Genomic DNA, 24,308 nt, shown 5'->3' with positions numbered 1-24,308 from the left:
AGCGTGTGTGTGAAGTTATTCTGAATGACCCAATGTGCACCTTCAATATTATATACCCTTTTTGGGATAGATTTCAAATAGCTCTGATATAGCAGGAACCACTAAATTATGAAATTGCTAAATTGGGAATTGTACTTCAACCCAGAACAAAAAATGTGCTTTGACGGACACTAAATATCTTGCCCAGCAACAACAGTACAGTGGTGGGTAACGAGAGATTTAGAGGGATTTAAATTTGAGGCCTAGTATTTAGGCGCTGGGTCACCGGTATGGATTTAGTGACAGAATTAGACTTGGAAATGCACAGAAGCGTGTGTGTGAAGTTATTCTGAATGACCCTATGTGCACCTTCAATATTATATACCCTTTTAGGGATAGATTTCAAATAGCTCTGATATAGCAGAAACCACTAAATTATGAAATTGCTAAATTGGGAATTGTACTTCAACCCAGAACAAAAAATGTGCTTTGACGGACACTAAATATCTTGCCCAGCAACAACAGTACAGCGGTGGGTAACGAGAGATTTAGAGGGATTTAAATTTGAGGCCTAGTATTTAGGCGCTGGGTCACCGGTATGGATTTAGTGACAGAATTAGACTTGGAAATGCACAGAAGCGTGTGTGTGAAGTTATTCTGAATGACCCAATGTGCACCTTCAATATTATATACCCTTTTTGGGATAGATTTCAAATAGCTCTGATATAGCAGGAACCACTAAATTATGAAATTGCTAAATTGGGAATTGTACTTCAACCCAGAACAAAAAATGTGCTTTGACGGACACTAAATATCTTGCCCAGCAACAACAGTACAGCGGTGGGTAACGAGAGATTTAGAGGGATTTAAATTTGAGGCCTAGTATTTAGGCGCTGGGTCACCGGTATGGATTTAGTGACAGAATTAGACTTGGAAATGCACAGAAGCGTGTGTGTGAAGTTATTCTGAATGACCCTATGTGCACCTTCAATATTATATACCCTTTTAGGGATAGATTTCAAATAGCTCTGATATAGCAGAAACCACTAAATTATGAAATTGCTAAATTGGGAATTGTACTTCAACCCAGAACAAAAAATGTGCTTTGACGGACACTAAATATCTTGCCCAGCAACAACAGTACAGCGGTGGGTAACGAGAGATTTAGAGGGATTTAAATTTGAGGCCTAGTATTTAGGCGCTGGGTGACAGGTATGGGTTTAGTGACAGAATTAGACTTGGAAATACACAGTAGCGGGTGTGTGTGAAGTTATTCTGAATGACCCAATGTGCACCTTCAATATTATATACCCTTTTAGGGATAGATTTCAAATAGCTCTGATATAGCAGGAACCACTAAATTATGAAATTGCTAAATTGGGAATTGTACTTCAACCCAGAACAAAAAATGTGCTTTGACGGACACTAAATATCTTGCCCAGCAACAACAGTACAGTGGTGGGTAACGAGAGATTTAGAGGGATTTAAATTTGAGGCCTAGTATTTAGGCGCTGGGTCACCGGTATGGATTTAGTGACAGAATTAGACTTGGAAATGCACAGAAGCGTGTGTGTGAAGTTATTCTGAATGACCCTATGTGCACCTTCAATATTATATACCCTTTTAGGGATAGATTTCAAATAGCTCTGATATAGCAGAAACCACTAAATTATGAAATTGCTAAATTGGGAATTGTACTTCAACCCAGAACAAAAAATGTGCTTTGACGGACACTAAATATCTTGCCCAGCAACAACAGTACAGCGGTGGGTAACGAGAGATTTAGAGGGATTTAAATTTGAGGCCTAGTATTTAGGCGCTGGGTCACCGGTATGGATTTAGTGACAGAATTAGACTTGGAAATGCACAGAAGCGTGTGTGTGAAGTTATTCTGAATGACCCTATGTGCACCTTCAATATTATATACCCTTTTAGGGATAGATTTCAAATAGCTCTGATATAGCAGAAACCACTAAATTATGAAATTGCTAAATTGGGAATTGTACTTCAACCCAGAACAAAAAATGTGCTTTGACGGACACTAAATATCTTGCCCAGCAACAACAGTACAGCGGTGGGTAACGAGAGATTTAGAGGGATTTAAATTTGAGGCCTAGTATTTAGGCGCTGGGTGACAGGTATGGGTTTAGTGACAGAATTAGACTTGGAAATACACAGTAGCGGGTGTGTGTGAAGTTATTCTGAATGACCCAATGTGCACCTTCAATATTATATACCCTTTTTGGGATAGATTTCAAATAGCTCTGATATAGCAGGAACCACTAAATTATGAAATTGCTAAATTGGGAATTGTACTTCAACCCAGAACAAAAAATGTGCTTTGACGGACACTAAATATCTTGCCCAGCAACAACAGTACAGCGGTGGGTAACGAGAGATTTAGAGGGATTTAAATTTGAGGCCTAGTATTTAGGCGCTGGGTCACCGGTATGGATTTAGTGACAGAATTAGACTTGGAAATGCACAGAAGCGTGTGTGTGAAGTTATTCTGAATGACCCTATGTGCACCTTCAATATTATATACCCTTTTAGGGATAGATTTCAAATAGCTCTGATATAGCAGAAACCACTAAATTATGAAATTGCTAAATTGGGAATTGTACTTCAACCCAGAACAAAAAATGTGCTTTGACGGACACTAAATATCTTGCCCAGCAACAACAGTACAGCGGTGGGTAACGAGAGATTTAGAGGGATTTAAATTTGAGGCCTAGTATTTAGGCGCTGGGTCACCGGTATGGATTTAGTGACAGAATTAGACTTGGAAATGCACAGAAGCGTGTGTGTGAAGTTATTCTGAATGACCCTATGTGCACCTTCAATATTATATACCCTTTTAGGGATAGATTTCAAATAGCTCTGATATAGCAGAAACCACTAAATTATGAAATTGCTAAATTGGGAATTGTACTTCAACCCAGAACAAAAAATGTGCTTTGACGGACACTAAATATCTTGCCCAGCAACAACAGTACAGTGGTGGGTAACGAGAGATTTAGAGGGATTTAAATTTGAGGCCTAGTATTTAGGCGCTGGGTCACCGGTATGGATTTAGTGACAGAATTAGACTTGGAAATGCACAGAAGCGTGTGTGTGAAGTTATTCTGAATGACCCTATGTGCACCTTCAATATTATATACCCTTTTAGGGATAGATTTCAAATAGCTCTGATATAGCAGAAACCACTAAATTATGAAATTGCTAAATTGGGAATTGTACTTCAACCCAGAACAAAAATGTGCTTTGACGGACACTAAATATCTTGCCCAGCAACAACAGTACAGCGGTGGGTAACGAGAGATTTAGAGGGATTTAAATTTGAGGCCTAGTATTTAGGCGCTGGGTGACAGGTATGGGTTTAGTGACAGAATTAGACTTGGAAATACACAGTAGCGGGTGTGTGTGAAGTTATTCTGAATGACCCAATGTGCACCTTCAATATTATATACCCTTTTTGGGATAGATTTCAAATAGCTCTGATATAGCAGGAACCACTAAATTATGAAATTGCTAAATTGGGAATTGTATTTCAACCCAGAACAAGAAATGTGCTTGAACGGACACTAAATAACTCGCCCAGCTACAGCACTAGGGACAGATTTAGCTGGATATAAATTTGAGGCCTAGTATTTAGGCGCTGGGTGACCGGTATGGATTTAGTGACAGAATTAGACTGGGATATGGCCAAAAAATGAACAGACTATTGCTGGTTAAATGCACTTGGTGTGACAGCTTCACCCTGATGTAGGCTTTAGCCAAAAAACAACCACACCATTGAGGGTTAAATGCACTTGGTGACAGGCGCAGCTTGCCCCTGATTTTGTATATGGCCAAAAAATGAACAGACTATTGCTGGTTAAATGCACTTGGTGTGACAGCTTCACCCTGATGTAGGCTTTAGCCAAAAAACAACCACACCATTGAGGGTTAAATGCACTTGGTGACAGGCGCAGCTTGCCCCTGATTTTGTATATGGCCAAAAAATGAACAGACTATTGCTGGTTAAATGCACTTGGTGTGACAGCTTCACCCTGATGTAGGCTTTAGCCAAAAAACAACCACACCATTGAGGGTTAAATGCACTTGGTGACAGGCGCAGCTTGCCCCTGATTTTGTATATGGCCAAAAAATTAACAGACTATTGCTGGTTAAATGCACTTGGTGTGACAGCTTCACCCTGATGTAGGCTTTAGCCAAAAAACAACCACACCATTGAGGGTTAAATGCACTTGGTCGCAGCTTGTGCTGGCGCACCACAAGACACAAAATGGCCGCCGATCACCCCAGAAAAATGAGACTGACAAACGGTCTGTGCAGCCTAAAAACAGTGAGCAATTGAGGATCAGCAGCTCAATGATCCACAGCTGCAGATCGATCAGTTAATCAAGTCCTTTGGAGGAGTTAATCTGCCTAATCTCGCCCTACTGTCGCAGCCGCAACCTCTCCCTACGCTAATCAGAGCAGAGTGACGGGCGGCGCTATGTGACTCCAGCTTAAATAGAGGCTGGGTCACATGGTGCTCTGGCCAATCACAGCCATGCCAATAGTAGGCATGGCTGTGATGGCCTCTTGGGGCAAGTAGTATGACGCTTGTTGATTGGCTGCTTTGCAGCCTTTCAAAAAGCGCCAAGAAAGCGTCACAAAAGCGCGAAGAAAGCGACGAACACCGAACCCGAACCCGGACTTTTACGAAAATGTCCGGGTTCGGGTCCGTGTCACGGACACCCCAAAATTCGGTACGAACCCGAACTATACAGTTCGAGTTCGCTCATCCCTACACCTCAGCTAATTCTGGGTACTGTGGTGCGTGCCTTTAATCCTAGCTATCATGAGAGGCTTAGGCTATTGGATCATTTGAGGTTGGCAGTTCCAATCCATATTGTGTTGTGTGGATTTGGTGTCTGTGCTATGCTCAGCATCAATGATGTGACTCGGTAGGATCTCTGAGGCACCAGGTTGACTTAACAGGGGTGCACTTGCCGAGGTTGGAAACAGAGTAGGCATAGCTGAAGTGGAGCAACCTAAATAACACAGTTAAACACAGCCTATATATTGGGACAGAGGTCTATAGTTTTTTGCTCCAATCATTTTAAACAGCATTAACCCATAGGATACCAGCGCTGTACATGTACGGCACTAGAAAGCGGGTCTGAAATCCCAGCACCGTAGATGTATGGAGGGCTGATCAGGTGGTTGCAGGAGCTACGCACAACCGATCAGCGGCAGGGGTTTGGCAGTCACTGATAGCTGGACCCCCTCTGTATGCGCCGGCATCAGTGAAAACATGATGCCGGTGCATTAACCCACGCACTGCCGGGGGCAGCGCTGACCGTGGCACGCGTGGGATACTGCCGGGTGCGGATGGCCATCGGGTTCCCATGCTGCTGTGACAGGGACCCGATGGCAGGGAAGGCAGCACGATGTCTTCCTTAGGCATCAAGGCTGCCTTCCATGACAGCCTGTGAGATCCAGCCCCCTGGATCTCACAGGCAAGCAGGCTGTAAGTGTATTACAGTCTGTAATACACTCACATCCAAAGTATCACAATACAGAAGTATTGTGATGCATTGTAAAGGGTATCAGTTAAAAAGTTGAAGTCCCCCAAACGTTGAAGTCCCAGAGCGGGACAAAAAATAAAGTTAAAAAAAAGTTAAAAAATAAAAAGTTTTGCAAAAAATTTAAAGTTTCAAATAAAAAAAACTTCCTTTTCCCAAAATAAAGTTAAAAAAAATTTGTAAAAAAGACATTACTCTAATTATGGTCACTCTAATCACAATGAAATTATCCCCTTATATTTATTGGGAGGGAAAAAAAAAAACTTTAGCACATTCAGTTCACTGTTTTCAAGGACTTGCAGTTTTACGGCCTGTCTCTGCAATAGCTATTGCTCCAAACTCCTGATGAAGCTGCATCGCGGTGAAACATGTCGGGTGGAGTAGTGTTAGGCGTGCCAGTTTAGGCAGGAATGAAGGTTGAATGTGACCCGTGTATGTGTGTGACCACTGTAAGGAAATTATGTCTGTATCCACACACGTTCACATATATGTATTAATTCAGCCTTATATGCTTGTATTAAAGTATACAGAGTTCTTCTTTAAAGGAAATATTTTATACTCTTATAACAACAAGGTCTAGTAACACAAGCTAACAGGAAGTGGCTGTCTGAAGCTCAAAACCGCATGGCTAGAAAGAGATATGCATGCTTTAGCAAAAGAATGCCACATTTGTGATGAAGGTACCTGAAGAGAGAATTGCCCAATGCATGGCATCATAGCTGCAGAAACATATATTTGCATATATACCTTTTACACATATATCTAACATGTGCATTAGACATATATTTTACTGCAATACGGGTTATATAAGCATCTTGTATATTGACGTTCGCCTTTGATTTAGATAAGTGAAGGACGTTTTATCAGGTAAATGTTGGTACGAAATAAACAAAGATAATTCCGCGAAATATTTGAACAAAGCGAAGGTCGACAAAGATGGTGGTTAGATATCTGAATTCTAAGAATTATAAATGCGTCACATATGTACCTTGTTTCTAAGAAATTATCATGACTTTTTTACTTTGTTTGTATAAAGGTGACCATGGTAAATTCGTTACCTGATTGGATTAAGCTAAGGGGAGGTTTATGGTAATTATATGGTAATGTTGTGGTTTGAATCTATAAATTAGCTACGAAGTAAAAATAAAGACGCAACCATTTTAAACCTATCAACGTGTATTGGTCTTCAGTAGTTGTCCGGCCGGTGATTCACCCACAGACAAACCAGGGGCCCTATCAATTGGTAGCAGAGGATGGTTCACTGACTATCCAGGTGAGTAATAATTTCTGCCACTATTTGTGTTGGTTGGAATGTTTCTCTCCTGGATACGGTGGATATCTGATGTATACTGGATGGCAGGTTAGTTTAGTGTTCATAAGACTGTGGGACAGACACGAGGCAGCACTCAGTGTTCTGCGTATCCTGATGGGAGCAGCGTCTCCCATAGGCACAGTGGTTGGCAGGGGATGTTGTTCCAGGAACATACATCATATTGTTGGCAGGGAATTTTCCGAATGTAGAACTAGTCTCTTCGGACGTTGGCAGGGATTTTTCAAGTGGGAATTAGTCTCATTTCACGGTTTATTGAGTTAAAGGATAACTCTGGATTTATGTGAAACAAGGAAACAAGGTACCCGGAATATGTATAAGGAAAAGGAATACATATGATATATAAAAAAAAAGGAAAAAACAGTGAGGGAAACGCATACATCTCAATGCAGATGTTGGTTTCTAACTCACTAGGATTGTCTGTGGAGTGAATTGTTTAAAGAACATAACTGTACAGTTAAAACTTGGAAGGTGACATTGATTACTGCAGTCTATTAAATTCATAAATGGTGTTGCCCATATTAGATATTTTACACGTGTTATAAGAATATTGTATGGGACCACCATAATGTGAGTGATATTATATGCTTTATCCTATATGTGTATGTTTTAAGAAACTGAAGTCAAGTATAATCTCATAATCAAAATATATTCTTTCACTATAGAGAATTAGGTAAGGTTTCCAATATAGTCTCTGAGTGTGTAAATCACTTTTGGAGCTAATTACCTCACTGGTAATTACTGGTGTTCGGCCGAGCATGCTCGATCAACACTAGTCTGTAGTCAGTCGGCCATCTTGTCTGAGCTGTTCTTAATAGCATTTAGAGATATGCTTTACAGCAGTTACCATGGGCCATAGACACAATGGACAGGAGGAGACCTAACTGACTTCTACGGGATAGTTTTCTGGGCATGCCTTGTGACCTGTGCAGAGGTCAGGAAGGAGTAGATATGCTGTGATATCACCTATTGCGGTGGATCTTGTGTTATCCACAACCTCAATTCCCAATAATTGGGATGCTGTGCAATATAAAATGCAATGCAATGATTTGCAGATCTCATAGACCCATATTTTATTCACAATGGATCATATAATGCATATCAGATGTTGAAAGCGAGACATTTTACCACTTGATGGCAGCAACACATCTCAAAAAAGTTGGAACAGGGCAACAAAAGACTAGAAAAGTAAGTGGTACTGGAAAAGAGTCTATCAGAAGCAAAGCTGGGCAGAGGTTCACCAATCCGTGAAAAACTACATCTAAGGCCTCATGCACACGACAGTTTTTTTTCACGGTCCGCAAAAACGGGGTCCGTAGGTCCATGATTCGTGACCGTTTTTTCGTCCGTGGGTCTTCCTTGATTTTTGGAGGATCCACGGACCAAAGTCGTTTTGGTGTCCGCCTGGCCGTGCAGAGCCAAACGGATCCGTCCTGAATTACAATGCAAGTCAATGGGGACGGATCCGTTTGACGTTGACACAATATGGTGCCATTTCAAACGGATCCGTCCCCATTGACTTTCAATGTAAAGTCTGGAGCTCTTTTATACCATCGGATTGGAGTTTTCTCCAATCCGATGGTATATTTTAACTTGAAGCGTCCCCATCACCATGGGAACGCCTCTATGTTAGAATATACTGTCTGATATGAGCTACATCATGAAACTCAGATCCGACAGTATATTCTAACACAGAGGCGTTCCCATGGTGATGGGGACGCTTCAGGTTAGAATATACTGAAAAACTGTGTACATGACTGCCCCCTGCTGCCTGGCAGGTGCTGCAAGGCAGCAGGGGGCAGACCCCCCCCCCTGTTTTTAACTCATTGGTGGCCAGTGGGCCCCCCTCCCTCCCCTGTAGTTAACTCATTGGTGGCCAGCGCGGCCGCCCCCCCCCCCTCCCTCCCCTGTAGTTAACTCATTGGTGTCCAGTGGGCCCCCCCTCCCTCCCCTGTAGTTAACTCATTGGTGTCCAGTGGACCCCCCCTCCCTCCCCTGTAGTTAACTCGTTGGTGGCCAGTGGGCCCTCTCCCCTCCCTCCCCCTCCTAATTAAAATCGCCCCCCCTATCATTGGTGGCAGTGGAGAGTACCGATCGGAGTCCTAGTTTAATAGCTGGGGCTCCGATCGGTAACCATGGCAACCGGGACGCTACTGCAGTCCCGGTTGCCATGGTTGCTTAGCAATTTGTAGAAGCTTCATACCTACCTGAAGAGCTGCGATGTCTGTGACCGGCCGGGAGCTCCTCCTACTGGTAAGTGACAGGTCTGTGCGGCGCATTGCCTATAGCACAGACCTGTCACTTACCAGTAGGAGGAGCTCCCGGCCGGTCACAGACATCGCTGCTCGCAGGTAAGTATGAAGCTTCTACAAATTGCTAAGTAACCATGGCAACCGGGACTGCAGTAGCGTCCCGGTTGCCATGGTTACCGATCGGAGCCCCAGCGATTACACTGGGACTCCGATCGGTACTCTCCACTGCCACCAATGATAGGGGGGGGGCGATTTTAATTAGGAGGGGGAGGGAGGGGAGAGGGCCCACTGGCCACCAATGAGTTAACTACAGGGGAGGGAGGGGGGGTCCACTGGACACCAATGAGTTAACTACAGGGGAGGGAGGGGGTCCCACTGGACACCAATGAGTTAACTACAGGGGAGGGAGGGGGGGCCCACTGGACACCAATGAGTTAACTACAGGGGAGGGAGGGGGGGGCGGCCGCACTGGCCACCAATGAGTTAAAAACAGGTGCTGCCAGGAAGCAGGGGGCAGTCATGTACAGTTTTTCAGTATATTCTAACCTGAAGCGTCCCCATCACTATGGGAACGCCTCTGTGTTAGAATATACTGTCGGATCTGAGTTTTCACGAAGTGAAAACTCACCTCTGAAAAAGCTTTTATGCAGACGGATCTTTGGATCCGTCTGTATGAAAGTAACCTACGGCCACGGATCACGGACACGGATGCCAATCTTGTGTGCATCCGTGTTCTTTCACGGTCCCATTGACTTGAATGGGTCCGTGAACCGTTGTCCGTCAAAAAAATAGGACAGGTCATATTTTTTTGACGGACAGGAAACACGGATCACGGTCTCGGCTGCAAAACAGTGCATTTTCCGATTTTTCCACTGACCCATTGAAAGTCAATGGGTCCACGAAAAAAAACGGAAATCGGCACAACGGCCACGGATGCACACAACGGTCGTGTGCATGAGGCCTAAAAATTACTGAACAACTTGAGAAAAATGTCCTTCCTTGTAAAATTGCAAAGACTTTGAATATTCCACCATCTACAGTACATAATCTCATTAAAAGAGTCAGAGAATCTGGAGGAAGTCATGTGCGTAAGGGGCAAGGCCGGAGGTCAGTATTGAATGTTTGTGATCCATGGGCCCTCAGGAAGCACTGCATTAAAACAAGGCATGATTCTGGAATGGAAATTACTGCATGGGCCCAGAAAACACTGTCTGTGAACACAGTTCACCATTCAATCCACAAATTCAAGTTAAAGATGCATCATGTGAAGAAGAAGCCACATGTCAGCACGATCCACAGTCTTCTCTGGGCCAAAGCTATTTTAAAATGGACTGAGGAAAAATGTAAAACTATTCTGTGGTCAGATAAATCAAAATTTGAAATTCTTTTTGGAAACCATGGATGCCAAGTCCTGTGCACAAGAGTAGAAGGACCACCCAGCTTGTTATAAGAGTACAGTTCATAAGCCGGCATCTCTGATTGTACAGGGTTGCATTAGTGCCTATGGTGTGGGCAGCTTACACATCAGGAAAGGCACTATCAATGCTGAACAGTATATGCTCCCATCCAGACGTCTCTTTCAGGGAAGGCCTTGCATATTTGAGCATGACAATGCTAAACCACACTGCATCCATCACAGGATGGCTTCACAGAGTAGTCCGGGTGTGGAACTGACCTGCCTGCTGTCCAGACCTTTCCCCGATAGAAAATGAATGATGTATTTGATGGCAAAGAAGACCCAGAATCAGGCATGGGATCCAGCCGGTTCTCTCCGGTTCTGCCGAACCGTTTGTTAAAATTACAGGCGGTTCGCAGGACCGGTGAGAAGCAGGGATCCCGACCCGGTCCTGCAGCTGCGCCTGCACCAGTGGCGTAGCTATAGGGGTGGGGGCGGAGCGGAAGCCGAGAGGAGAGGGCCGGCCCTGTGTGACGCGCACTGTGCAGGGCAGCTGGGCAGGCGAAGTGAGGAGGGGCCGGGCCGGGGGAGCGGCTTCAGTTGAGGTGCGACGCAGGACTTAGTCACGTACCTCACTGTGACCTCCTGCGGCGGATCTCGCGAGATGACGCGATGACGCGGCGCGGGAAGGCACAGTGAGCGAGGCATTGGTGACCGCCTGTACCAGGATGCCACAAGCTGTGAAGGAGAGAGAGAGGTAAGTATTAATTATTTCTCCTAAGCAGGTGCCTACTCCACCTTCCCCTCATCCTGACCCAATGTTTAGATTCTTTTAGCCAAACAAGAGTTATGGATGGGGTTGATGACAATATTTAAGGTGGCCACACACAGGGAAACACATCTATTTTGCCCACAGAGTAAGAGCAACTTTTTTAAGCGGTACTCCACTATGTAATGGCCCACTCTTTATTTTTAATGTAATGGCCCCCACTTTATTATTAATATAATGGCCCCCACTTTATTATTAATATAATGGCCCCCACTTTATTATTAATATAATGGCCCCCTCTTTATTATTAATATAATGGCCCCCTCTTTATTATTAATGTAATGGCTCCCTCTTTGTTATTAATGTAATGGCCCCCTCTTTGTTATTAAAGTGGGGGCCATTATATTAATAATAAAGAGGGGGCCATTATATTAATAATAAAGAGGGGGCCATTATATTAATAATAAAGTGGGGGCCATTATATTAATAATAAAGAGGGGGCCATTATATATATAATAAAGTGGGGGCCATTATATTAATAATAAAGTGGGGGCCATTACATTAAAAATAAAGAGTGGGCCATTATAATAATAATAAAGAGGGGGCCGTTACAGTAATAACAAAGAGGGGGCCGTTACAGTAATAACAAAGAGGGGGCCGTTACAGTAATAACAAAGAGGGGGCCATTATATTAATAATAAAGAGGGGGCCATTATATTAATAATAAAGAGGGGGCCATTATATTAATAAAAAAGAGGGGGTATATATGGTGTATGTAAATATGTCGTGACTGTGTTGCATATATATGGTGTATGTAAATATGTGTCATGACTCGTGACGCGCTGCGTATCCACCGCTGAGTAGGGAACCTGTTGTTAAAAATTTGAATCCCACCCCTGCCCAGAATCCTACATCAGGCAAGAATGGGACAACTTTCTTCTACCAAATTCCAGCAATTGGTCTTGCAAGACATTCACAGACTGTTAAAATAAGTTTGTATTCTACACAATGGTATACAGTACATGGCGCTGTCCCAACTTTTTTGAGATGCGCTGCTGTCATCAAGTTCTAAATGAGTTTTTTTGTGTGAAATGGTAAAATATCTCATATTCGGCATCTGATATGTATTCTATGGTCTACTGTGGATAAAACATGGGTTCTTGTGATTTGCAAATCATTGTATCCTGTTTCTATTTACAGTTATTTACAGTGTACACAGCGTCCCAACTGTTTTAGAATTAAGGTTGTATATATAGGTAATATCTATCATTCTAATCCTGCCAGTAATGATAATAAGATGACTGCAGTAAAGTGATCCGTACCGACCAAGAAGTGGCATCTATTAGTAGGCTTGGTGGTCAGTGCGAAAACTGCAGAATTGTTCAAACATTGGCAGGTTGCCCTAGCAACTGAATTGCTTCTGCAATCTCATTGTATGGGGGCTTTCAGTCACCAAGAACGCACTCTCAGTTCCACAATCAGTTCAAAAATGACCATGGCATCTGAGGGGCTAAAAGGCCGTGAGGCAATCACGGTCTGCCACTGAAAAACAGCGGGCACCTTTCTTTGGAAACCTGACATCTGCCGAACAGTTTTCTGCCTCTGGAACTATGTAAGGGCATTTTTGGGGGCGATCTGTAGGTATTATTAATACCAAACTGGCAATTTAGCTATTTTTTTTTTTCTGTTATGGCATTAACCTAAAAATTATGGGGCACATTTATTAAGACTGGCATTTTAGACACCGCCAGCCTCTACATAAAGTGTTAACATTCAACAATTAATTGAATTTGTGACAATACATCTGTGCTCAACGATGTACGTGTGACTTCTTTAAGTACGATATGCGACATTTAATTGCTAAAGTTTGACTTTTTAAATAAAAGTGGCATCTATTTGATCTGCCGTGCGCCTTTTTAATGATTGATACTACTACAGAAGCAAGCTAAATATACTGCTACATTTTGCTTCTTTTAAGCCGACGTAATATATGCCAGTTTGGTAGCCCCGCCCCTTTTGACATTCAGAAAACGGCAATATTTTTGGCTTATTTTAAACCATAATTTTGGCGCAATATGATTAGTGAATTTCCCATCGACTTTGGTCTACACAAAAGCTGTGGGATTCACAGAATTCCGCTAGTTAAGAACCCCATAAAGAATTTCATCAAATTATTTTGGCAATTATCACCTGATCGAAAAACATCAAATATTCAATTATATATTATTTATAAGTGATACGTGTGACTGATCGGCCCAAATGTTTAATTCACATTGGTGACTCATTTTTCTCCATAAAAAGTTCATGTTTTGTATAGCAATATTCTGTGGGAACAACATGCTATACCCATATAACTTCGTCAGACTCGTAGCTGAAAAAAAATCCACTTTGATGGATACATTTTGTATCAGGACTTATGTTTGGGCAATTATCTAAAGTGTATAGTGAGCATTAGGGACCTGCTGGTGGGATCCCCAGTGTTCCTAAGGATAAATGGGTCCTGGCCTGCAAAGAGAGTAGGACATCTATTTTAACATGAGTACATAAAATGCCATTCTTTCCACCTTTGATTCTGCTGAATAAAGTTATCTAATGCCCCAAAACCAGTTTGCTTGGTTGCAGTGTTCGCTGGGTAGTACCCTAAACACAAGCAACAATGGCACTGAGTTTCACAGTGACCTACATAATTATCATGTCTATAGTCCTGAATAGGCCAATCAAAAAGAATCAGATGAACAAAGGGTGACCCAAGGTTATTATGTCTACAGCTAACCTGCCAATAAACTATAGATGTTGAGCTACCAATCAGGTACCTGCAAACTACACTGCAGCAGATACTACTAAACATATAAAGCTCAACTGGAGTTAAAACTTTTATGACCGACACTTCAAGCATGCTCAGTAATGTGCTCCATAGGTAAAGAGGAACTGAAGGTTCTCATTTCATCATTGACCAGGACAACTGAGCAGAGCGGAAAAAGGAACATTCAACTGATAAAGGTATATTGAGCATTCTTGATCTAAATCAAAGGCTGGAGACCAATGTCTTGTGCATGATTCAACGTTTGTGGGTTGTGTTGATCTGCCTCTTAGTTTACTGTAGGATCTTGTAAGGTAGTATCATTTGGGGTTTTAATGCTCACTTATGATTTTCATGTTTTTTGAATATATGTGCCCATAAGGGAAGGAAGTCCTACAGGGGGTGTATTTTTGAGCAGAACTCAATAATATGGGAATATAGTGTCTTCTCCCATTTTGTCTTTGTCGCATATGCAGCACTAATTTTTTTTATTTCCTTTGTCAGGTACACTGCAGATGTTATTGCTATTATTATAGCTTGGCAGGATGTTTCCTTGTAGATTGATAGGATGTGAGTTTGTATAATTGCCACAGATGTTTACTGGTGTAATTCGTACATTTATACTGTATATTTATAAATATCATTCATTGTAATTGGATGACTTTTATTCTCATTTCTTTTCTTTGTGTATAAGCTAAAGAAAAGTCTAATCAAAAATGATCTGATTCAATTGTAATTGGATTACAAAGGGGATAAGATGGAATAAAAAGAGGAGCAGGGAGGCTACTGGTAGAGAGTTGTAGCGACTTACTGTGACTAGTGTGGTGGAAGCTGTGATTCCTGGGGAAGCAGGTATGAGCTGCTGTGACTGCTGGGGGAGTTGTGAAAGCTGTTGTGACTATCAAGAACATTGGGGTGGGGCGTGCTGTGACTACTGATGAAGCTGAGGAGAAGACGTGCTGTGACTACTGTGAGGTGGATAGAGAAAGAGAGGAGGTAGCGTCTCATGTATAGTAGGGCATAAACATTGTAGTCACAATTTTATTTGGGTTGTGGATCTCACAACCACGTAATAGCAGGCTGTTTTTTCGTTGCACAGCAGGTGGCTGTGCTGCTGGAACCATCAGCTGGGATTTCAGAAGCTGCTACGGTGGGGTTGCTGTGACTCCTAGTAACAGGAGCTAGGGACAGCTACTGTTACAACTGGGAAAGTTGGGGAAGAAACCTACTGTGTATTAATGGGAGTTATGGGGAGGGGAGAGTGGGAAACAAAATGTTTCTTAAAACAGGGGTGGGATCTCTATGACTACCAGGGGTGTAAGTGACCCATACTTTAGTCACTGATTTGTATTGCCTACAGATTTTTGTTACTGGCTCCTAGCTCTTTGACCTAGCTAAGGTTTTTCTAGGCCTGCTGTAAATCATCATCTCTGGTCAGTATTGCCCTTCAACATATCAGACACCTGGATTTTTAGGTGTAAACTTGAGTTAGGCTTTTAACTTTTTATGAGCTTGCTGTAATTTCTTTTCTACACTTTTCTAGGAGTAACCATGAAATTATTGTTTCATCTGACCAGATTTTCAACACTCCTTGCAAAAATGTTACACTCTGTTATGCCTAGTGCAGAGCCTCCGAGGCAGTGAATGACACATGGACTGAAAGAACAAAAAGGCACTGCAGTAGGCATAGCACATGGTAAATGTTTTGTCAGGCGTCTTTTTATAAGTATTGCAACAAAAAGTTGCATTTCTTTCTTTTTTTGGGGGGGAGGGGGGGTGCATATAATGCTAACACACCAGAAGTAGTATAGCTGCGCAATTTGCTTGATTCCAGCTCAGCTGCATCCAAACATATTGAATCTTTCAATTATGGGCATCTGTCTCACCTCCAGTCTAATCACCAGTCCAGACCTGGATCTCCTGTGTAGACAGAAGGCCAGTCTCTCCTGTGTAGCTGACTTCTTGTAAGTTACAGGATTGCTTAATTACCTAAGAATTCCCTCCTGGAAGCTCTCAGACACTTTAAAATTACACAAAAAAGGTGGCAGGGCAAAGTTGGATGGTGTAGAAAAACAGGAGTAGCACTCCTAAATAAAATGTAAAAGTGCAGCATAGTCAACAAAGAGCATGCAACAGTTGATAAATGTGGAATAAAGTAAGCCAATGCAGACTGTTAACTATAGATGAGTGTTGATTACATTAATTATTATTTAAACTTAATTATGTATTTCCCAACAGGTATATGATTGGCCACAATCAAATCCATTGCCGTGGTTACGTACATGAGGGAATAAAACTTGTCTGAAACTGATCCATAATTCTTGGAGAGCTGTACAAAATCCTGTTAGACTGATATTAACTGATACTGGTGAACAGCTGAAGTCCGTACTATAAAGGAAGAACAAGTCTTATCTTCAGCATTCCTGTTCCTTCCAGTGATATGGATCCACAGAATGTCCACAGTATGCAGGCTAGAAGCAGCTCTTCAGAAAGTGATCATTCTCCTGATGAGCAGCATGACTCTGCTGACAACGGGTATGTTTCCTGCTTAGAATGTGGAAAGCATTTTACCTCAAAGTCCTATCTAAACATTCATTTTAGGGTGCACACAGGAGAAAAACCTTTTGAATGTTCGGAATGTGGAAAAAAGTTTACTCAGAAGCAACATCTTGCTTCCCATCAGAAAACTCACACAGGATTAAAACCTTATAAGTGTGAAGAATGTGGCAGAAGGTTTGCACAAAAATACCAGCTTTCATTGCATCAAAAAACTCATACAGGAGAAAGACCCTACAAATGTTCTGAATGTGAAAGGAGCTACATTACCAAATCCTCTCTTCAAGCCCACCAAGTCACACACACCTCTTTAAATTTATTTCCATGCTCTGAATGTAGTAAAGGGTTCCCTACCAAGACCCGACTCGGTCAGCATCAAGTTGTCCACACAGGAGAGAGAGCCTTTGAGTGCCCTGAATGTGGGAAATGCTTTAAAACAACTTCACAACTTTACTACCATAAGATGACTCACACTGGGGAGAAACCCTTTAAGTGCTTGGAATGTGGCCTATGTTTTGCCAGAAAATCCCATCTTTGTGGTCATCAGAAGATTCATGTTGGTGGAAAGTCATTTGCTTGTAGTGAGTGTAAAAAGTGTTTTTATACTAAATCAGAGCTTGCTCATCATGAAGAAATCCATACTAGGTTGGAAATATTTCAGTGTCCATTATGCCAAGAATGTTACCAGGACAAGTCTGAACTTATCGAGCACAAGAAGACCCATGAAAAATGGTATCAATGTGCAGAATGCAATAAAGTGTTTAACCAGAAAAGTCATCTTTCACAACACAAGAGAATCCACATAGGTGATAAACCATTTGAGTGCAAAACCTGTGGCAAATGTTTTACGCAGAAAATAGGCTTGATCTTGCATGAGCAACGCATACATAGTGGTGGAACCAAACAGTTTAAATGCTCAGAATGTGATAAAAGTTTTGTGATGAAGAGTGATCTTGAGAAACACAAAATGGTCCACACAGGTGAGAAACCATTTTCTTGTTCAGAATGTGACATGTCTTACAGAACCAAGCTACGTCTGCTTGTCCATGAAAGGATCCACACTGGAGCAAAGCCATATGCTTGCCAAGAATGTGGTAAACGTTTCAGAGATAATGATTGTTTGTTTAGACACAAGAAAATTCATGGTGGAGTAAAGAAATGTGTGTGTTCTGAGTGTGGAAAGGCCTTTCTTCGCAACGCACAACTTCTTTCACATCAGAGATCTCACACAGGAGAGAAGCCTTACAATTGTCTTGAGTGTGGAAAGAGATACAAAGATAAAAGCGCTCTGGTGAACCATCAGAAGAATCACACAGGGGAGAGACCCTTTGCTTGCTCTGAATGTGATAAACGGTTTAAAGTGAACTCTGAACTTTCAAGACATAAGAAGATCCATGATGGCAATCTGCCTTTCCAATGCACTGAATGTGGAAAACGTTTTATTTCCAAGAAAAGCCTGAACATACATTATCGAAGCCACACTGGAGAGAAGCCATATGAATGCGTGGAGTGTGGGAAATGCTTTAGCTGTAATTCCAATCTTGTAGCTCACAAAAGGATACATACAGGAGAAAAGCCCTATAAATGCATACTTTGTAGAACATCATTTACTCGCGTCTCTGGATTGATCTCACATAAAAAAATACATCATCCCAATGAATAGTGGCTACTGTAAACAATATGCTTTAACCACCTCTGGACCGCCTAACGCAGATGTGCGGTCCGGAGGTGGCAGCCCTGCGCAGAGTCACGCATATATGCGTCATCTCGCGAGGGCCGGGATTTCCTGTGAACGCGCGCACACAGGCGCGCGCGCTCACAGGAACGGAAGGCTGGAGATCCGAATTTTTTAACCCCTAACAGGTATATTAGACGCTGTTTTGATAACAGCGTCTAATATACCTCCTACCTGGTCCTCTGGTGGTCCCTTTTGTTAGGATCGACCACCAGAGGACACAGGTAGGTCAATAAAGTCGCACCAAACACGACCCCACACCCCCCCCCCCCCCGTCACTTATTAACCCTTTATGAACCCCTGATCACCCATGATCACCCCATATAAACTCCCTGATCACCCCCCTGTCATTGATCACCCCCCTGTCAGGCTCTGTTCAGACGTCCGTATGATTTTTACGGATCCACGGATACATGGATCGGATCCGCAAAACACATGCGGACTTCTGAATGGAGCCTTACAGGGAGGTGATCAATGACAGGCGGGTGATCATCCATATACACTCCCTGATCACCCCCTGTCATTGATCACCCCCCTGTCATTGATCACCCCCCTGTAAGGCTCCATTCAGACGTCCGTATGATTTTTACGGATACATGGATCGGATCCGCAAAACACATGCGGACGTCTGAATGGAGCCTTACAGGGGGGTGATCAATGACAGGCGGGTGATCACCCATATACACTCCCTGATCACCCCCTGTCATTGATCACCCCCCTGTAAGGCTCCATTCAGACGTCCGCATGATTTTTACGGATCCATGGATACATGGATCGGATCCGCAAAACACATGCGGACGTCTGAATGGAGCCTTACAGGGGGGTGATCAATGACAGGCGGGTGATCACCCATATACACTCCCTGATCACCCCCTGTCATTGATCACCCCCCTGTAAGGCTCCATTCAGACGTCCGTATGATTTTTACGGATACATGGATCGGATCCGCAAAACACATGCGGACGTCTGAATGGAGCCTTACAGGGGGGTGATCAATGACAGGCGGGTGATCACCCATATACACTCCCTGATCACCCCCTGTCATTGATCACCCCCCTGTAAGGCTCCATTCAGACGTCCGCATGATTTTTACGGATCCATAGATACATGGATCGGATCCGCAAAACACATGCGGACGTCTGAATGGAGCCTTACAGGGGGGTGATCAATGACTGGCGGGTGATCACCCGTATACACTCCCTGATCACCCCCTGTCATTGATCACCCCCCTGTAAGGCTCCATTCAGACGTCCGCATGTGTTTTGCGGATCCGATCCATGTATCCATGGATCCGTAAAAATCATACGGACGTCTGAATGGAGCCTTACAGGGGGGGGGTGATCAGTGACAGGGGGGTGATCACCCTGATCACCCCCTGTCATTGATAACCCCCCTGTAAGGCTCCATTCAGACGTCCGCATGTGTTTTGCGGATCCGATCCATGTATCCATGGATCCGTAAAAATCATACGGACGTCTGAATGGAGCCTTACAGGGGGGGTGATCAGTGACAGGGGGGTGATCACCCTGATCACCCCCTGTCATTGATAACCCCCCTGTAAGGCTCCATTCAGACGTCCGCATGTGTTTTGCGGATCCGATCCATGTATCCGTAAAAATCATACGGACGTCTGAATGGAGCCTTACAGGGGGGTGATAAATGACAGGGGGGTGATCAGGGAGTCTATATGGGTGATCACCCCCCTGTCATTGATCACCCCCCTGTAAGGCTCCATTCAGACGTCCGCATGTGTTTTGCTGATCCGATCCATGGATCCGTAAAAATTATACGGACGTCTGAATGGAGCCTTACCAGGGGGGTGATCAATGACAGGGGGGTGATCCGGGAGTCTATATGGGTGATCACCCCCCTGTCATTGATCACCCCCCTGTCATTGATCACCCCCCTGTAAGGCTCCATTCAGACATTTTTTGGGCACAAGTTAGCGGAAATTTTTTGTTTGTTTTTGTTTTTTCTTACTAAGTCTCATATTCTACTAACTTGTGTCAAAAAATAAAATCTCACATGAACTCACCATACCCCTCACGGAATCCAAATGCGTAAACATTTTTAGACATTTATATTCCAGACTTCTTCTCAAGCTTTAGGGCCCCTAAAAAGCCAGGGCAGTATAAATACCCCACATGTGACCCCATTTTGGAAAGAAGACACCCCAAGGTATTCGCTGAGGGGCATATTGAGTCCATGAAAGATTGAATTTTTTGTCCTAAGTTAGCGGAAAGTGAGACTTTGTGAGAAAAAAACAAAAAAAATCTATATCCGCAAACTTATGCAAAAAAAATAAAAAATTTCTAGGAACTCGCCAGGCCCCTCATTGAATACCTTGGGGTGTCTTCTTTCCAAAGTGGGGTCACATGTGGGGTATTTATACTGCCCTGGCTTTTTAGGGGCCCGAAAGTGTGAGAAGAAGTCTGGGATCCAAATGTCTAAAAATGCCCTCCTAAAAGGAATTTGGGCCCCTTTGCGCATCTAGGCTGCAAAAAAGTGTCACACATCTGGTATCGCCGTACTCAGGAGAAGTTGGGCAATGTGTTTTGGGGTGTCATTTTACATATACCCATGCTGGGTGAGAAAAATATCTTGGTCAAATGCCAACTTTGGATAAAAAAATGGGAAAAGTTATCTTTTGCCAAGATATTTCTCTCACCCAGCATGGTTATATGTAAAATGACACCCCAAAACACATTCCCCAACTTCTCCTGAGTACAGCGATACCAGATGTGTGACACTCTTTTGCAGCCAAGGTGGGCAAAGGGGCACACATTCCAAAGTGCACCTTTTGGGTTTTGCAGGCCATTTTTTACAGATTTTGATCGCACGGTACTTCTTACAGATTTGGGCCCCTAAATTGCCAGGGCAGTAAAACTACGCCACAAGTGACCCCATTTTGGAAAGAAGACACCCCAAGGTATTCCGTGAGGGGCACGGCGAGTTCCTAGAATTTTTTATTTTTTGTCACAAGTTAGCGGAAAATTATGATTTTTCTTTTTTTTTCCTTTTTCCTTACAAAGTCTCATATTCCACTAACTTGCGACAAAAAATAAAAAATTCTAGGAACTCGCCGTGCCCCTCACAGAATACCTTGGGGTGTCTTCTTTCCAAAATGGGGTCACTTGTGGCGTAGTTATACTGCCCTGGCAATTTAGGGGCCCAAATGTGTAAGAAGTACCTTGCAATCAAAATGTGTAAAAAATGGCCTGCGAAATCCGAAAGGTGCACTTTGGAATATGTGCCCCTTTGCCCACCTTGGCTGCAAAAAAGTGTCGCACATCTGGTATCGCCGTACTCAGGAGAAGTTGGGGAATGTGTTTTGGGGTGTCATTTTACATATACCCATGCTGGGTGAGAAAAATATCTTGGTCAAATGCCAACTTTGTATAAAAAAATTGGAAAAGTTGTCTTTTGCCAAGATATTTCTCTCACCCAGCATGGGTATATGTAAAATGACACCCCAAAACACATTCCCCAACTTCTCCTGAGTACGGCGATACCAGATGTGTGACACTTTTTTGCCGCCTAGGTGGGCAAAGGGGCACATATTCCAAAGTGCACCTTTCGGATTTCACCGGTCATTTTTTACACATTTCGATTGCAAAGTTCTTCTCACACATTTGGGCCCCTAAATTGCCAGGGCAGTATAACTACCCCACAAGTGACCCCATTTTGGAAAGAAGACACCCCAAGGTATTCCGTGAGGGGCATGGCAAGTTCCTAGAATTTTTTATTTTTTGTCGCAAGTTAGTGGAATATGAGACTTTGTAAGAAAAAAATAAAAATAAAAAATCATCATCATTTTCCGCTAACTTGTGACAAAAAATAAAAAGTTCTATGAACTCACTATGCCCATCAGCGAATACCTTAGGGTGTCTACTTTCCGAAATGGGGTCATTTGTGGGGTTTTTCTACTGTCTGGGCATTGTAGAACCTCAGGAATCATGACAGGTGCTCAGAAAGTCAGAGCTGCTTCAAAAAGCGGAAATTCACATTTTTGTACCATAGTTTGTAAACGCTATAACTTTTACCCAAACCATTTTTTTTTTTTGCCCAAACATTTTTTTTTTTATCAAAGACATGTAGAACTATACATTTAGCGAAAAATTTATATATGGATGTCGTTCTTATTGCAAAATTTTACAGCTGAAAGTGAAAAATGTCATTTTTTTGCAAAAAAATCGTTACATTTCGATTAATAACAAAAATGAATGAAATACCACCAAATGAAAGCTCTATTAGTGAGAAGAAAAGGAGGTAAAATTCATTTGGGTGGTAAGTTGCATGACCGAGCGATAAACGGTGAAAGTAGTGTAGTGCCGAAGTGTAAAAAGTGCTCTGGTCATGAAGGGGGTTTCAGCTAGCGGGGCTGAAGTGGTTAAAGGAGGATTTAATGGAAAAAAAATGTTTTTTTTTTATCGAACATAGATTAGAGTTCCTTAACTGAAATCATGCCATTGCCTCCACTAGAAAAACTTAAAGGAAATGTGTCATCGGAAAATAATGACTTTTTTATGCTTAACATTTTTATAATTTTTAATATTTTTAATTTTCCATGTCACTTTTTATATTTAAACTACAACAAACAATCCTGCAGTGTTTGCACTGGCCACTATGTCTAATAATTGACGCTGTTTTTCGGTCTGTACAGATCATTTTACTGAAGTTAATTCATTCTAATCCAGCCTGTAATTATATCAACTTAGTGTATAGATAAGACAAGATCCACTATTTACAATATGTGATGGTCAGAGCTTATCTATTCATCCACTTCTGCATAGGTCAGGCCTAGAAAACTCTCCCATAGAAGGCAATAGGGTCCCCTCCTGTCATTGTGTCTATGGCCCATGTGGCTGCTGTAAAGCAATTGTTTTTAATGCTGAGTAAATGTTAAGCACTGCTCAGGCAAGATGGCAGCCCCCATAATAATGTTCAGGAAATAAAAAAAAGCTGTGATCAGAAAAAACCCTGAAAAAAAAAAGGAGATGTGTTACTATTTGGTTTTAATTGGCTAATACAATTTTTGGTGACACATTTCCCTTAAGGTATTTTATAATGTGGTTCCTTCCATGTGTTAGCTCTGACCATTACATGTCCCTCATTTGGGGTTAAAGTGTTATTCCCATCTTGGTCTTTCATAGCACTGGCCAGGGATAGGCAGAATTACGCAAATGGCTATGGAAACAGCTTGCTGTGCTACGATGTTTGTGCACCTCCCATTTACTTTTATGGGATATTTCTATAAGTCTGTGCACCCCTATCTGGCACTTTCTGTGTTTATTACCATCTTGGACATGAAAAGCTGAGATGAGAATAATCCCTTAACCCCTTAAGGACACAGCCCTATTTCACCTTAAGGACCAGGCCATTTTTTGCAAATCTGACCACTGTCACTTTAAGTGCTGATAACTTTAAAACGCTTTGACTTACCCAGGCCGTTCTGAGATAGTTTTTTCGTCGCATATTGTACTTCATGACACTGCTAAAATTGGGTCAAAAAAGTTAATTTTTTTGCATAAAAAAATACCATATTTACCAAAAATTTTGAAAAATTTGCAAATTTCAAAGTTTCAGTTTCTCTACTTCTGTAATACATAGTAATACCCCCAAAAATTGTGATGACTTTACATTCCCCATATGTCTACTTCATGTTTGTAGCATTTTGGGAATGATACTTTATTTTTTGGGGATGTTACAAGGCTTAGAAGTTTAGAAGCAAATTTTGAAATTTTCGGAAATCTTCAAAATCCCACTTTTTATGGACCAGTTCAGGTTTGAAGTCACTTTGTGAGGCTTACATAATAGAAACCACCCAAAAATGACCCCATTCTAGAAACTACACCCCTCAAGGTATTCAAAACTGTTTTTACAAACTTTGTTAACCCTTTAGGTCTTCCACAACA

General features: G+C 42.4%; 1 protein-coding gene across 4 annotated transcripts in view; it reads left to right on the top strand.

Moving 5' to 3' along the window:
- Positions 1 to 18,440, top strand: part of LOC122939822 (zinc finger protein OZF-like) — a 40,322-nt gene extending 21,882 nt beyond the window's left edge. For 2 of the 4 annotated variants that reach the window (XM_044295995.1, XM_044295996.1), the window contains exon 3: positions 17,663 to 18,440. In XM_044295995.1, the coding sequence (XP_044151930.1) occupies positions 17,663 to 18,321 (659 nt within the window). In that variant the 3' untranslated portion in view covers positions 18,322 to 18,440. Of the gene's footprint in view, positions 1 to 6,721; positions 6,829 to 14,226; positions 14,303 to 16,340 lie in introns of those variants that run through there. The other 2 variants (XM_044295993.1, XM_044295994.1) reach the window with 2 other exon arrangements.
- Positions 18,441 to 24,308: the final 5,868 nt, after the last annotated feature.

This window comes from Bufo gargarizans, chromosome 6, assembly GCF_014858855.1.
Source record: "Bufo gargarizans isolate SCDJY-AF-19 chromosome 6, ASM1485885v1, whole genome shotgun sequence".
NCBI lineage: Eukaryota > Metazoa > Chordata > Amphibia > Anura > Bufonidae > Bufo > Bufo gargarizans.
Note: the sequence above shows the minus strand (reverse complement) of the source record. Positions and strands in the feature narration are given on the sequence as shown.